At 52.4% G+C, this 14,643-nt stretch overlaps 4 protein-coding genes across 4 annotated transcripts; 2 read left to right on the forward strand and 2 right to left on the reverse strand.

Moving 5' to 3' along the window:
• Positions 1-891: 891 nt before the first annotated feature.
• Positions 892-3,641, reverse strand: BDR25DRAFT_325370 (uncharacterized protein; the record flags this gene model as incomplete). Its single annotated transcript, XM_033692212.1, has 4 exons — positions 892-1,191; positions 1,244-2,354; positions 2,436-3,073; positions 3,441-3,641. The coding sequence occupies 4 exons, from the start codon at positions 3,639-3,641 to the stop codon at positions 892-894; spliced, it is 2,250 nt and encodes a 749-aa protein (XP_033547937.1).
• Positions 3,642-7,494: 3,853 nt separating this feature from the next.
• On the reverse strand, positions 7,495-10,138 carry BDR25DRAFT_261505 (tRNA-dihydrouridine(47) synthase [NAD(P)(+)]). Its single transcript, XM_033686703.1, has 3 exons — positions 9,877-10,138; positions 7,883-9,823; positions 7,495-7,808 (listed from the first exon to the last, which is right to left on the reverse strand). The coding sequence occupies exons 1-3, from the start codon at positions 10,083-10,085 to the stop codon at positions 7,721-7,723; spliced, it is 2,238 nt and encodes a 745-aa protein (XP_033547938.1). The 5' UTR covers positions 10,086-10,138; the 3' UTR covers positions 7,495-7,720.
• A 206-nt stretch (positions 10,139-10,344) lies between these two features.
• BDR25DRAFT_334208 (endoplasmic reticulum protein-like protein) lies at positions 10,345-11,669 on the forward strand. Its single transcript, XM_033692912.1, has 4 exons — positions 10,345-10,491; positions 10,654-10,788; positions 10,839-10,942; positions 10,994-11,669. Exons 1-4 carry the CDS (start codon positions 10,471-10,473, stop codon positions 11,367-11,369), a joined length of 636 nt encoding a protein of 211 aa, XP_033547939.1. The 5' UTR covers positions 10,345-10,470; the 3' UTR covers positions 11,370-11,669.
• A 123-nt stretch (positions 11,670-11,792) lies between these two features.
• BDR25DRAFT_342858 (glutamyl-tRNA amidotransferas-like protein subunit A) lies at positions 11,793-13,876 on the forward strand. Its single transcript, XM_033693769.1, has 3 exons — positions 11,793-12,015; positions 12,060-12,652; positions 12,708-13,876. The coding sequence occupies exons 1-3, from the start codon at positions 11,879-11,881 to the stop codon at positions 13,787-13,789; spliced, it is 1,812 nt and encodes a 603-aa protein (XP_033547940.1). The 5' UTR covers positions 11,793-11,878; the 3' UTR covers positions 13,790-13,876.
• Positions 13,877-14,643: the final 767 nt, after the last annotated feature.

Consider the following 14,643-nt stretch of genomic DNA (forward strand, 5'->3'; position numbering starts at 1 on the left):
CACATTGGGTAGACTGCTAATTGAACGGCAGTTGAAGGGAAATCAGGAAACTTGGTTGGTGTGAAGACAGGGGTTGAGAAGGAGAGACACAAAACGTTTAATTAGGAAGACAACACAATGAGGAACCCCATATATCAGATAATCAGTCTAGGAAGGTGGGGCGCGTGTGAAAGCTGGTATATCCGTTCCGTCAATTAACAAATGAAAAGGTCTCTGGCGGCGATGAATTCCATCCGCAAGATGATCTATCAACATTCCAGAAAACAAATCGATCAATCGGCATACAACTCCAGAGGTAGTAGTGGCCCATAAGCCAGCCAGTCCGCCCCTGATCCAGAACTTTTCCAGTCCCTATTAAACGCCGTTCATATCCCAGTCTAACGAAGCGACCGATCGAACAATAACAAAGAAATTAAGGGGGTAGTTGGAGGTGAGTAGAAGCACCAGAAATCCCGAAGAACCAACACAAGATCCACTCAAACACCTCTCTATGCACATCGCGTCGTCATACCGACCTCGAAGTCGGTCAAAAGAGATGCACCTAAAGAGATGTACAGGAAGGGGAGATATTATGCAGAGCCGACGTACCATATCCAAGAATCCAGTTCTCTGCTGTTCGTGGTATGGATGACTTGAGGTATCAACACCATGAAGCGCCAAAAACCGAATGTAAGGAGATGATGCTGGAAACGAAACTTTTAGAATGCTGTTGTTGCCGGTACGCCAGATCGGAGGGCCGCAGCAGATCGGCCCAAGCCACCTCTATGAGATTTAGAACGCCGTTGAACCATCGAGTATCTTTTATCGCGCGGGAGGAGATGTAGAAGCAGGTTGATGAGATGGAGGCAGCGATGTAGGTGAAGATAGTGCCAAGAAATATTGACGAGGCACTTAGAACATCGACGTGTCCATGCCCGTCATGCCCGCGCCCGCAACATTCACGTTAATGCCTTGAATATTGTTTGCGAGGCCGAGTTGGCCCAGCTTCAACTCCGGATTGCAGTGCGGGGCGTGTGCTCGGTGGTATTTTAGTCCGTTCAAGTTCTTGTACCGCTTTCCGCATACTTCGCAGCGATAAGGCTTCTCCTTTTCCATACCGATTGTGCCGGGATAGGGAATTGAGGTCAGAGGGTCGACTATCGAGAAAGTGCCGTCATCGTTCTCTTTGAGTTGTTGGTTCTGGTGACCGTGCTATTACCCGAGTTAGAAAATTCTAGTGCATATTTCGGGTAAGACTCCTCACCTGCTTATGGTACTTGAGACCGTTCTGGTTCTTGTACGCCTTTTCGCAGCCAATGACCGGACACCTGAACGGCTTGACTTCCTCTTGATACGGTATCTGAGGTATGTTTGCACCAGCTAACAGTTGCTGTTCTCGCAGCCTCTTCGCCAATTCGCCCTGGTCGCCTCCACCGCCCAGCTGGTAGTTCTTGAATGCCATCTGTAGCTGTTGCTGGGTAAGGCCAGATCCTGCCTTGCTGAATAGCCGCTTGCCAGGCTGATCTATTGTTCCATCGAATCCGGCCATGCCATTCCCGAAGTTCATGTTGCTAAAGCTGATATCGGCATCCTGCACTTGGCCCATCATGGGTTGATTGAAGTTATTTGAGAAATACATGTCAAGCTCAGCCGGGGTGCCTGGATGAGAGGATTCTGGCGAACTTCGGCTTTGGGCGTTTTGCTGCATGGGAACTGTTCCGAGTGTTGGTGTATTCACAGAGGACACGGTGGGATTATTCTGCAATCCGAATCCCTGGTTTGACGCCGCAGGAGTTGTTGGTGTCGAAGTTCGCAGGCCTTGGTGAGCTTGCATTGTATTTGCGAGGTTCACGTTCAGCGGCTGCAACTGGCTCTGGTTCTGGTTGAACTGCGACTGTTGTGAGGAGAACTGTGACGGCTGCTCCTCGATCGGTGGAAGGGCGTCTGCAACGTCATCCATTTCCATGTCCTCCAAGGAGTCCATGTCTTGGACAGTTGACAAATTTGTTCGGCTGAAGCCATCCGAGCCGAGTCGTTGTGCTCGGAATCCGCCGACCGATCCTGTCCTCGGCTGAAATCCATGCTGTGTGTGCGCTGCTGGCTCTCCGTGCGTCTGTGTCTGAGCTGCTGTGACACCTGCGGCTGAGGCTCCTGTGACCGGGGGCAGACCGCCTTGTGCTGACTGTGAGGTCCGCGAGGCTGGGGCATTAGCGTGGGTCTCTTCGAAGTGCTGCAGAAGGTCGTGCAGAGAAGCGAGCGTGAGGCCACAGCAGGTGAAGTCTTTCATAAAGTTGGCTTCTAGCTTGGGCAGGTACGAGGAAGAATGGTAGGAGGGCGACTGGTTGAACGCAGGTGAAGTGCCAGTCATCAAGATGCTGTTCACAGAATATTAGCATCTCTTCGTGCACAGTGCTGACAGAGCTGTGGCCTATGGCTGGGAGGTTGGTGATACTTACTCATCGCGGATCCAGGACCCCACCGATACGCCGCCCCAGCTCACACCGCCGGCGAAGCTGCCCATGTTGTTGCTCTCTCTCCGCGGCCTGTCCTTCATGCTGATGGGCCGGGCGCCGCTGCCATAGAACGAGGACCCGAGTCCATTGCTGATAGAGTCGTTGCGTCCCCCGACGCTCAGGCGCCCATCGCGGAACTCGTTGCCACCTGCCGTGTTCGCATGGGCGGTGCCTGCCAAGTCGTGGTTCGCGCCTGCCTCCTGGAGGGCAAAGGTCAGGTTGGACGTCTGATTCCGCGGGGAAGACGAGTTGAATCGCGGGGGAGTCGAGATGTCGATTGGTGAGGCTGTCGACGCCATGTCGCGGTGTGGGATGGTCTGTGGCGGGCTCTCTGGGAACAGTGGGAAGCTGCAGTCGCCCGTGTCTTCGAAGAGAAGATCGGGCTCCGACAACAGGCTCCTATGGCCCCCAAGCTCGTGCGGCTTGCGGTGCCAGGAGAAGTAGAGGTCGCGGTTCTTCCTGGTGCGTCCGAGTTGCGGAGATGCTGCTTGCACCACGGGAGTGCTGATGGGTGTGGTCTCTGCGGTCGATTCACGCCCACGGTCGCTGGCGTTAGGCGAGTAGGTGAGGGGAGGCGGCGTCTCTTGTGAATCCAGTTTCACGGTTGCGAGGGCGGCGGTGAAAATGGGAGTAAGCAGCAGCGCCGGAGGAATGTGACGGGGGGGGAAAATCGGCTTGGTGTAGTGAATGAATGCTGCCTACGTCTGCGAGTGGCGTCTAAGGCTGCTCGAGAAAACAATTGCAGAAAGACCAGCGTCCCGGGCGCACCGTCGGGGATATATGTCGCTGGGGCAGAGCGGTGACGAGGTCACGACTGGGCGAGCGGCGCCGACTTGAGTGGATGCTGGACGTGGTACTCGATCCCTGATGGCGTCGGTCGAATCAGAACGCAGGGCTTCGGGTCGCGCTTGAGTGCGGGTCCCAATCGCCGTCACAAGTCTGCGGTACTTTGACGAACCGCCGGCGATCAGCGACGGTTAGCAATGAGTCGATGATGGTGTCGAAGGCACGGTAACTGTTTTGCGGGCAGCAGCAGGAAGCGTCTGGTATGTTTATCGTAAATCTAAATCTGACCAGAAGGCTGCTATATGGCGCTTCTCTGGTACAAATATGTATCTGGCCCGGCCGAGCACGGCCTTGCTCAAGCATGCTGCCCCCCAGTGCCCCCAGGACCCCGTACTAGTCTCAAGCACACTCAAGCGCTCGCTGGAAGGCTGTCTTGGAGGTCGGCAACAACGCAGGCTTACAGGCACTGTCTCGCACGCATGATTCCTCGTCTTCTAGAAGGCGCTCCACCTTCGCGTGGCACTGAGACCGTCTTCCTCGACTCTGGGAGCCGCCACCGCTCTGGGTCCGAGGAGCGCCCATGGGAGGACGCACCAGCTTCCACCACATGGGCATCCGGGTTCTTCCACAGTATCCGTAATTCCTTCAGACTCAAGAGGCCCCTTTTGCGACTCCAGTTCGGTGCTCCACGATGCCCCGAGGCCACCACGCCGCGCCCGCTGGAGCTGCAGCAGGGCCCACCGCCCGCCCGCCGGCGATTGGACTGCGTAATTACTTTTGGCACTCATACCACCATGATTCTAAAGGCCGGCATGGTCTTGGATGCATCTTCCACGCCCAACATCCACCACTCCCCTGCTCCCCTTGCTCGCTCGAGCATCCAGGAAGCGCTCGTCCTGTTCCCTGCTTGATATCCCACCACAGCGATTGCTTCTCCCGCGCACAACCTGCTCTCCTTGTCTCGAGACTGACAAGATGTTGACGTCGTGTGGACAAGTCGGCAGATTGCAGTGTTGCCGTCTCGGTTTCCCGGATTTGCGCTCGGCTGTTTGACCGCTTTGGGCTGTCTTGAGGCCGGCTTTCCTAATTCGTGCTTCTCTATTAGCCTGCGGTACATTTACGTGCCCAAGTCAACAGTACATGTTCACATGTTGACAATGTTCCAAGCTCCAGCTGCATTTCCCAAATAGCACTTGACAGCATGGCTATATCGGACGCCACGGCCTGTCAGAGAGACTCGTCCCGTTCTTCCGAACGCTTGTTCGGTCGACATGCGAGTCTCAAGTCTCGAGAGCGACGTCGCAAGGCAATAGAATGCGACTGGTGAGACGCAATAACGCTAGAACCTGCCACTGTTATGGTTGATTCTGGGGTGGCAAGGCTCACCTGCATGAACGTCTGGACTTCTGGTGGCATGTTCAACTATCTCGATAATCCGATAATCGAGACCCGCAGGGCTGACGAGCTGCACCGACTATTCACGGCTCGACGAATGCACAACACAAAAGGTTCGCGTGCAGTAACTCTGTCGAAGCGTTAATTCTTCCACGGCCCTTCTCTGAACCCAGAGAGACCTGCAATAATTCCAGGTCCGCACTCTATCCGCTTCCTGAAGCACCTGTCCTTCAGCCTCGTGACAGAATTTCCGAAAACCGGAGGTCTTCAAGCCAGATTGTCTAGCCAATGATATCCCGAGTCCCCATGTAAATTATAAGCTCAACCCTAGCGATTGGCTCGATCCGTGCTGACGAGGAGACCGTTGGACCCTGCATATCGCCTTCCCATCCGAACACTTGTCTATCCCAAAACAAGGCTCTCTATATTGACGCAGCACGCACATCACAGCATGTTGAAAATCCCACTCCTAACTCCTTGAATAACGTAACTTGAACCAGAGCCCATTCGCCTCACAACAACAATGCTATGAATAATCACTCAACACTACAGCCGGAGCGACGGACTGTCTTGTTTCAGCATTCGGAACGAAGCGGCGTCCAGCTCACCGACATCCTCGATCCGTCGTCTACCTCGCCGAAGCTAGGGCAGAAACGCGGCAAACGCTCTGCACCAAAGCACGAGCCTGAGCTTGGGCACCTGGCAATCATCAGCCAAAGCTTGGCATGTCCAAGACTCCAAAATCTCGAGGGAACCCTCACCCAGCCGCCAAGCCCATCGCGGAGAGTGTTGCCGAGGCGAAGTCCAGATCCTACGGACTATGGGTGGCATCAGCGGGCCTGAAATGCAGCTTAATATTTCAAGCCCAGCTCGATTGCTCTAGCGAGCACCTTCTAGAATGCAACTGTGAGAATGGCTCACCTCACGTTGCTTCAGCAGCTTCTCAAGAAAGAAGGTCCAATACTATGGTTGCCAAAGGGGGCTTAACGTTGGTGGCGCTTAAATGATTCGCTGCGCTGAACACGTTCCTTACACCCGCCAGACGAGGTTGATGCCGGTTTCCACGTTTCGATGGCTACGCCTCGAGGCAGGTAAGACGAGGATGATCTGAAGGGTTGCTTCCTTCGTTCCAGGATCCAGGACTCTGGATGTCGGAGCCTCATTGAACACATGAACAATACTACCCTTATGAGAGAGGAGGCTTGGTTCAATGTCATTGAACGTAGGTAATGCGCTAGAACGAACCGTGGAAGGTATGCTGTTTAGTGTGGGCGTGGGTGTGGAGTAACGATACTCGACGTTTCAAGATTACCCGATGTCTTCTATGCATCGTATCTCGTCGCATCTCGTTCCAGGAAGCGTCCCAAGGCCACGAACACACCCTCAAACTAGCATGCCTCTTACCACTAATTGCTTTGAAATCAGAACACTGTCCCATCCGAAGTTCAGCCACACTCCACATCAGTCCACACATTCTCAGATGGCAACTGAGTTAAGCTTTCTCTGTAATCCCTTCATCCCTAGGAAAGAAAAGTCATCGCATCGCATCGCCTCCCCCGGCCTCTGTGCCTACCGATCTCTCTATCTCTCTTTGCGGACTTAATTAATTACTTTGTTCCTGCGTACAACAGATGGCGTAAGCTCGCCGAGCCAAGTCTCTGACCACCATTTTGGCCAATTCATAGTACACTCATTACCGTAAACCACCTCGCCCAAACCATTAACGTTATGTAGTGTAAAGGCTTTAGATAGTTACTAAACTAATGCTAATAATGTGGGGAGCCCTGACTAGGTGTTGCAACATTCCAGATGCTATGCCGTGGACAAGTTAACCTAACGGTCTTGGTGACTCTAGATTCCCCAGATGTAGAACCTGACTCTATAGAATTCCCAAAATCTGCGGTATAGCACAACACCGTTCGTACAAATCCGACCGATGCAGCAATTCTTCACTCCCTATCCTCATCTCATAGAATATTCAATTCAACCCCATACTCATACACAAAACATGATGCACCCTACGCACAACAACCAGATCCACATACCCACCAACCACCTTCCGCACTCCCGTCGGCCGCCTGCATGTCACGTACTCTCTTACCGACCCACTTATTCCCCTAGGATATCCCATATTTAGCCCGCGCGTCGCTCCATGCGCATAATCTAGAGCTCAAATTCTCGAACCCTCCCTTTCTAACTACTCCATCTCATTCGCCAACGAGGACCGCGACGAGGTAACTCAAGACAGGGAGTTTCATCCTATTAACATCCTGCGTAGTTCCAGAAAGATGTTTTAACAGACTAAATCCATCCTGGTCATGTACCATGTTGTGTGAAAATGTGCTGACTCATATTTATATGCCCTTGGCTATTCGCCCTGAACAAGCTCTGCTTTCGGCAAATCGCTGGATCGGGGAAGGCCACGTTCTGAGCAAGAAAGCTTAAGACTGATGCATTCATGAAAAGCAGGTTTTAGGGAGAGCTCGAGCACTCGACATGGTTGCGTGGCTTCCAGTTAGTTTGAATGTACGAGGATGGTTGTGTGCGAATGCGGAGTGACATCATTGTGTTGGATGTTGAGATGCAGGGCGGGCGGCAGTGGCGGATATCATGGGTCGAGATGGATTGATGGGAGTTTGGTGAGGAAGTTAAGAAAATGGTTGTGGAGGCTTGTCTACTAGATGATAGGTATAGAGGAGTGTTGAGAACCGAAAGAAGCAAGCATGAGTGCTGGAATCAAACTTTGATTCTCACTGATCTAAGAGAGGGTTTAGATACGAGGTGCACCTCGCGAAGGTATGCCCTTCAATCCAGAGGCGCAGTTCGAGATCCGAGGCGCACACCAAGTAGCAACCAGAATCCCTCCAGATCAACATCGCAAGCCTTGGTGTTCTATGCCGAGACCGATGCTTGACGATGCGAACATCGCTATCGCTTCCGCCTCGCAATGCAAAACTCTAAACTCTCGCATTCTCGAGCCTCATGCAGGTATGCAGTCAACTCCCGAGATTTATTCCACTTACTTTCCTTTATCCATATTGCAGCCCTCAACCCTCAGCCTCGATATCGTATGCATTGCTCTTGTGCTTGGGCTCAAATTTGAAATCCGGATGAGCTGGTCCAAGGAACATTTCACTGTTTTTCGTTAGGTTCTCTTATCCCCGGATTTCCATGAACACGAGGGGACAGGGAACAGGGGAATGACGTGCCTGATCTTGATCCAATCCTTATAATTCTCACTGCTCATCAACGACTCCAAATCATCCCTCCCCTTAAACGCAGGGGCCCTGTCCTGAATATTCGGCGGGAGGTGCTCTAACAATCCTACAGGTACGTAGCGACATGCGAAACTAAGCCATTCGAGAAGGAAACGACGTGTTGTGCCTATTCCCATCTCATCCGAGCCCCATGTTTGCAGGCCATACTTTGCAAACTTTTCAACGTAGGTTAGACGCTCACTGGCAGATTTGTCGAGGTATTGACCTTTTTCAATTTCCTCGAAGATCCACGGTTTGATAAGGGCCCCGCGGGCGACCATGACAGAGTCCACTTGTGCGTTATCGAGGTGATTGTAGTAGTCGATGTGTGAGTAGCAATCGCCGTTTCCGACAAAGTAGACATGCCCTTCGTTGGCGACATCCCGCGGGTCGGCTTCCTTCATCGTGTCACTTTGTTCACTTCGATCACGCTTCAGCCTGCGGATCAAGGCGGCGCATTCTGCGATGTAGGACCAGTCTGCACTCTTAGTGTAGCGCTGCTGCTTGCTCCTGCCGTGAAGCGTGATAGCTGCAACACCCGAAGTACCTTTGCCTGCCTCAATAGCCTCGTAGCCACCAAGCACGAGGCGTTTGACTAGCTTCAGGGCCGTTGGTTGACTGTCCTTGGTGCCCATACGGATCTTGGCGGTGATTGGGGTTTCGTTGGAAACATAGTTCATACCTCGCAGAATATTCTCTAGCTTAGCGCCGTTGTCCAGAAGAGCAGATCCAGCGCCCTGTTCGCAGACAAGGTTAATAGGGCAGCCGCAGTTCAAATCAATGGCACGAAGGTGGGGACAAAGTGAGGTTAACACCTCGACGGTCTTTGTGGCCAGCCATGGTTTGTTAGCCGCAATCTGAGCTCCGAATTTGAGATCTTTTGCGTTGTCGTAGCCTTGGACAATGATATTCTTTTGGAAAAATTTAGGCGGTCGGATTTCGGACTCATGAGCTTTCATGAGGGCCCACTCACCCTTCTCCCCTTGGATCAGTGGAAGTCCCATGGCCATTTCAGACCATGTGACTTGAGCACCAAGCTCAACGCAGAGACGGCGGAAAGGGAGGTTGCCTTGCGTAGTGAGAGGCGCCAGGATGGGCGTCTCGGAACCATAGTAGATACGGCGTTTCTCGGACGGCAAGAATGGAGGCTCGGTATATTGGGCCCGATTGTCCCCCTTCTCGTGCTTCTCCTGTTCTGGCTCTGGCTTTTTATCATCCTCCTGGATAGGAGCTCCCAGCTTGTTGTCGAAGTGGTTCCTCAAACTATCGACGTTTGCATTGACCCACTGGAGGTAAGCGTCAGATCTCGGTGTTCCGGTCTTCCTCTTTGACAGGTTGATTTTGGCCTCTTTTGGGACAACATTGACCACTCCCACTTCGTCTTCCGCAGCAGGAGATTGCTCAGCGGCTGACTTTCGCTCAGGGTCTTCCATTAGAATAAGCTCCTGCCGCCCATCCTTATTTTCGCGCTCTTCAGAGTGAGATCCCACGAATCGGCACTTCCAGCCGAGGTTGCAGAAGCCTTTCGACTCATAAATCGGGCATTTTCCACCAAAAGTGGTCAAATCCTCGCGTTTGCCTTTAGCCAAGTACTTGCGGAGGTCATGTTCCAAACGACACCGGTCTCCATATGAGCAGTCTTTGGGAGAGAACTCAGGGCTGAGTGCACGAGTATTACAGAGCTGAAGTTTATCATGTGAGCTCCCGAATTTTCGACTAGTGTTCTGGCCTTTTTGGTTATTCCTTTGGCTCTTCTTATGTCCCTTCCCGCCTTGACGCTTGTCTCGTGAATTTCGGTCTCGGTAGCGATCATCTGCTGCCTCAGCCGCGTCGTCATCCTCAGCCCCGCGCCGAGCTTCCGCGACTCTGCTACCAGTAGGATGAATCAAGTACCTTTTGAAGTCAGTGGGAACAATTGCAACTTGAAGGCGATGGCCTTCACTGACTCTGCTTTGATTGGAGCAACACCCTTCTGGCGCTTCGACCGTGATGTTAGGTCATCTTCCGGGTTAATTTTTCTCTTAGGACCGGAAAGCTCTGTTCCATTACCTTCATTACCAATTCCTCCATCTGGTTCAATATTTTCGATGTTTGAGTGAAGCTGGCGCTGGACGGGCTCAGCAGGATCGGCTGAAATCGCCGTCTTGTCGGTCATTGAAGCAGATGTCAAATTTGGGCAATGAATCTAGAGCGGTTCCTCTGCGTGTGAGGCTGGAGGGGAAGTTTGTTTCGATGTGGCTGAACGAGTCGAAAGTTTCTGGATGGATATGCGCTAATCTCGATACAGTTAGACTGTATTTCCTGGCTGCACTGAGGTGACGTATTTTCTCTCTGGCTAGGTACCAACCTGTCGCGCGTGTTGTTCCTCCGTTCCTCTCTCACCACACCACATCAGCAGCCGCTTTCACTCGCGCTACCGACACGCTGTCGTTTGTTGTTCTTTACAAGGCCATCAGTTCGCCTTGCTTGCTTGCTTGCTCACTCTCCATATCAACACTCCAATCCCGCCGTGCCTGTGAGCTTCCAGCCACGCAACAAACATGACTCTCTACTACAGCCTTGTAAGCCTATTCCCTTTCCTTGGATGCCTCCTCGAAGTCATCATCTTCGGACTTAATATTATGGATCATCCTGCCGACTAGCTGCGAGTACACCGTCCTCCATGGCCTCGCCTCGCCATGCAAACAATGTTGCTCACGTGCTTACTTCTATTCCTCCTCCAGGTCTTCATCCTCTTGGTGACCGAGATGGTCATCTTCTGCTGCCTAATCGTACCTCTGCCATTCACATGGCGCCGCAAACTGTTCACTTTCATCTCGGAGAGCCCCATCGTCGCCAAGCTACAATATGGCATGAAGGTAAGTAGCCCAGATAGGGACGAGGGGGTCAAGACTCATCATATCCTCAGATCACGTTCATCTTCATCCTCATCCTCTTCGTCGATAGCGTCAACCGCGTCTACCGCGTCCAGGTCGAACTCAGCGCCTTCTCCAAGAGCGAGTCACAGGGAAGGTATGTAGGCTAGCCACCGGGTATTGCCACATATGCTGATCACACACGCAGGGCTGCCGTCATGGGCGGATCGGAACGCATGGAAGTCCAGGCCCGCAAATTCTACTCCCAGCGCAACATGTACCTCTGCGGCTTCACCCTCTTCCTGTCCCTCATCCTCAACCGCACCTATGTAATGATTCTTGACGTGCTCCGTCTCGAAGAGGAGGTCAAGTCCCTCAAGGGTGACTCGAAGACCAAGGGCAAAGGCGCTTCCCTCCCGAATGCTGGCAGCCCGGGTGAGATTGCCAGCCTGAAGGAGCAGCTCGCTGCCAAGGACCGCGATATGGCCAACCTGAAGAAGCAGGTGGAGAACATGCAAAAGGAGTACAATCGTATGGGCGACCAGGTCTCTGGCTCTCGCGGCGCTCCCGGAAAGGACGAGTAATAGTCACTCGGACGAGAATTTGAACAAGCGAGACCTAAGCCCAACGCCCTATGAGAGCTACGCTAAATCATTCGACATTGTTGTGTTGGACTTCGTTCGGATTCTGAATAACAAAATGAATTGATAGGAAGAGCCCAGGGGGTGGGCGGCACCATACAGTACATTAATATGATTGTATTATTATGTTTCGAGTGCAAACATAGCGAGGACTGGTAGTGGAGTTCAAAATGGGAGTCTCCTATAACGAATCTTTGGTCGCTCTATACTCTGGTAGCAATGACATGATTGGCTAAACACATGAACAATGAAGTGCCTCGGTGTCCCTGAACGCACAAGCAGGTTTGGAGGCGCAACCACGATCTTTAGACGAAATATCTCAGCTGTCGACACGCCCGAAGCGTAAACTGTCACTCCATAATACTTGTGCTTTATTTGGTAGTCATTTCCTAGGTCCTTGACACTTGCCAACTAAGTCTCTCGAGCTCCCTGTGCGTCCATCAGCAGCCAAGATGCTCGACAGGGATTGTGCACCATCGGACTTCGTCAATTATCCCTCGCCCATAGCTTACGAAATACCATACCAATCGCCCAAGCCACCCCAAAATCCAGCCCTCAAGGGATTGGCACTTCACTACCTATCTTCGCTGTAAGTCCCACTTGCCAACTGCCTTTCTCCGCTAATGAACCCAGTCTTGCATCTCTCCCCTTCCTCCAATCCTTCTTCTGGCACAATGCGGGCTTTAACACGCTGCGGAAGACGAAGGAACTCGAACACGTCGAGGCGCGATACGACCCCACCGTAATTCCCATTCCGAAGCCTAGTGATGAGCCAATTGCGAGCTATACGAGCGATTTGAGTATCCGCGTTCTTCCTAAAGCTGCAAAGGCACGGTTCTATACATGTGCGGATTTCCACGAGGCATATAAGACTGGGACAGTTGCACCTATCGATGTTGTAGAGGCGCTGCTTCCGCTTGTGCGTAGGGATGTGGAGAAGAGAACTGTCCATTCCACCGCATTTGTTCACTCGAAGGTCGAGCTAGTGAAGAAAGCTGCCGAGGCCTCGACGCAGCGATACAAGGAGGGAAAGCCGCTTGGGATGCTGGATGGAGTGCCGTTTGCGGTCAAGGATGAAATGGATGTCCGGGGATACCAGAGGTTTGTGGGGACAACGCATGACTACAATGAGGGAAAGGAAGTAGAGACATCGTGGTGTGTCAGGAAGCTTGAGGAGGAAGGCTGCGTGATGCTGGGGAAGCTGACAATGCATGAGCTAGGCCTTGGTGAGAAACTCTTCACATATGATGTATTGCATAGGCTGAGGCTAATGGTAGACAGATACTACAAACAATAACCCCAAATGGGGAACTCCTTTGAATCCATATAACTCGTCTTACTACACCGGGGGTTCGTCTGGAGGTGCCGGATATGTCATAGCTCAAGGCCTTGTTCCCTTCGCCATAGGTTCGGACGGCGGAGGCTCGATTCGCATCCCGAGCAACTACTGTGGCATATACGGCCTCAAGCCCTCCCATAGCCGCGTCTCCACCGCCCCCCTTCTTCAATTCGCAAATACAACAGTAGTTCAAGGACCTTTGGCCGCCAACATGACCGATCTCGAAATCTCCTACCGCATTCTTGCCCAACCTGACCCTTCCCATCCCTTATCCCGGCAATTCGATCCCCCGAAACTACTTTCAACGCCGCGTAAAAAGATCCTCGGGATCTGTAAACCCTGGTTCGATCGCGCAGACCCAGAAGTCAAGGCTGTTTGCCAAGCTGCAATTGACTACTTTGTCTCTAAACTAAGCTACCAGGTCATCGACATCAGCCTCCCACTCATACACGAAGGCCAATTAGCCCATGCCATGACCATCCTCTCAGAATGCGTGACCGCCCAGCCCTCCGTCACCAACCTCACGGCCGCGAACAAAATACTGCTAAAAGTCGCCGCGCAAACCCCAGCGCGAGACTTCCTCCTCGCCCAGCGTCTCCGCAACCTCCTCATGCAACATCTTGCACACCTCTTTACCACCTACCCGGGTCTCATCATCGTCACACCTACAACGCCGAATGCAGGATGGGCGATCAAACCGGGAGATTTGAGTTATGGGCTGATGGATGGTAATATGCAGGTCAGGAATATGGAATATGTCTGGTTGGCTAATTTCACGGGGATCCCTTGCATTAGCTTTCCAATAGGATATGTGGATGCGAAGCAGGGAGATGGTAGAGTGCCGATTGGCCTGAGCGGGAATGGGGAGTGGGGGTGTGAGGACGCGCTGATTGAGTTTGGGTATGATGGGGAGGCATGGTTGAATGAGGGGTTTGAGGGAGGGAGAGCGAGGCCTAGGGATTGGGTGGATGTGCTTGGGAGGGAGCTGAGGAGTGGTGGGAGAGGTGAGGAAGTGTTTGGCTAGGTATAGAGATGGCGTAAGGGAAATTTGGATGTTGGGCTAGGGGAAGGGTGGTGCGAGGTCGCTCTGGCAACATTTTGGATCTTGGAGTCAGTTTAGTGCTCTAATGTTAATAGGAGATGTGATTTCTTCTGATAAATCAAATCACATCAACACTCCAGCAATGGATGACCCTTGTGTTTGTCTACGGGGATTTCAACCCTTCCAGCTAAAATAAGGAATACTGCAGGCGACACAACACTCCGTAACATTTCTAAAACCTGAGCAAGCACGCTATCAAACCCCTTTGCAAAGACACCACATATCTTAAACACTATCACCTTCATCCATTAGCCCCTAGCCAGCACTCTTCACCGGTCTCAGCGAGCTCAAATCAGTCCTCAGCTGGCATCCTTGCAACCTCGCCGCTCGGCAGTGGCCAGTTATTAACGGACAGGATGCGCGACTGTCTCCTATGGATACCTTGCCGGACCCGGATTTTGGCGTCTTCGGCGCGCCAGGAGTATTCATTGCCGATTTCGTGGGCCTCCTCTTCCTCCTCCTCTTCTTCTAGCTGTGGCGAGAGTGGAAGGGCCCAGAGTTCTGTTAGTAGTTGGGGCACGTCTGGCGATGCAGCACTTCCAGAAGATGTGGTTGATGGGAGGAGTTTGACGGGCGTGGTGTCGTCACCATCGCCCTCTTTGTCTGAGCAAGCCGCATTAGATACCGACAGGTTGTAAATTTGCAGGGTCATGGGCTCCAGCGGACGTAGAAGTTGTGGCAAGTTCCGTATTGTTGTGTATTGCAGAGGTCAGGGGCGATAGGAACTTTGATGCCGTTGGGAAAGAAAGAGGTTTTATATTTGAAGGATGTTTCTT

This window comes from Lindgomyces ingoldianus (genome assembly GCF_010093535.1).
Source record: "Lindgomyces ingoldianus strain ATCC 200398 unplaced genomic scaffold BDR25scaffold_15, whole genome shotgun sequence".
In the NCBI taxonomy this organism is placed as follows: Eukaryota; Fungi; Ascomycota; class Dothideomycetes; order Pleosporales; family Lindgomycetaceae; genus Lindgomyces; species Lindgomyces ingoldianus.

What these genes read in the sequence shown, in the direction of transcription:
- BDR25DRAFT_261505 (XM_033686703.1), bottom strand. Translation starts at nt 10,085, where the DNA reads ATGACCGACAAGACGGCGATTTCAGCCGATCCTGCTGAGCCCGTCCAG. An exon ending in GTTGCTCCAATCAAAGCAGA is followed by an intron (nt 9,824 to 9,876) that starts GTCAGTGAAGGC and finishes TGACTTCAAAAG; the next exon opens with GTACTTGATTCATCCTACTG. An exon ending in AAGGATTGGATCAAGATCAG is followed by an intron (nt 7,809 to 7,882) that starts GCACGTCATTCC and finishes AACGAAAAACAG; the next exon opens with TGAAATGTTCCTTGGACCAG.
- BDR25DRAFT_334208 (XM_033692912.1), top strand. Translation starts at nt 10,471, where the DNA reads ATGACTCTCTACTACAGCCTT. An exon ending in AGCTACAATATGGCATGAAG is followed by an intron (nt 10,789 to 10,838) that starts GTAAGTAGCCCA and finishes TCATATCCTCAG; the next exon opens with ATCACGTTCATCTTCATCCT. An exon ending in AAGAGCGAGTCACAGGGAAG is followed by an intron (nt 10,943 to 10,993) that starts GTATGTAGGCTA and finishes TCACACACGCAG; the next exon opens with GGCTGCCGTCATGGGCGGAT.
- BDR25DRAFT_342858 (XM_033693769.1), top strand. Translation starts at nt 11,879, where the DNA reads ATGCTCGACAGGGATTGTGCACCATCGGACTTCGTCAATTATCCCTCG. An exon ending in CTTCACTACCTATCTTCGCT is followed by an intron (nt 12,016 to 12,059) that starts GTAAGTCCCACT and finishes TAATGAACCCAG; the next exon opens with TCTTGCATCTCTCCCCTTCC. An exon ending in AATGCATGAGCTAGGCCTTG is followed by an intron (nt 12,653 to 12,707) that starts GTGAGAAACTCT and finishes AATGGTAGACAG; the next exon opens with ATACTACAAACAATAACCCC.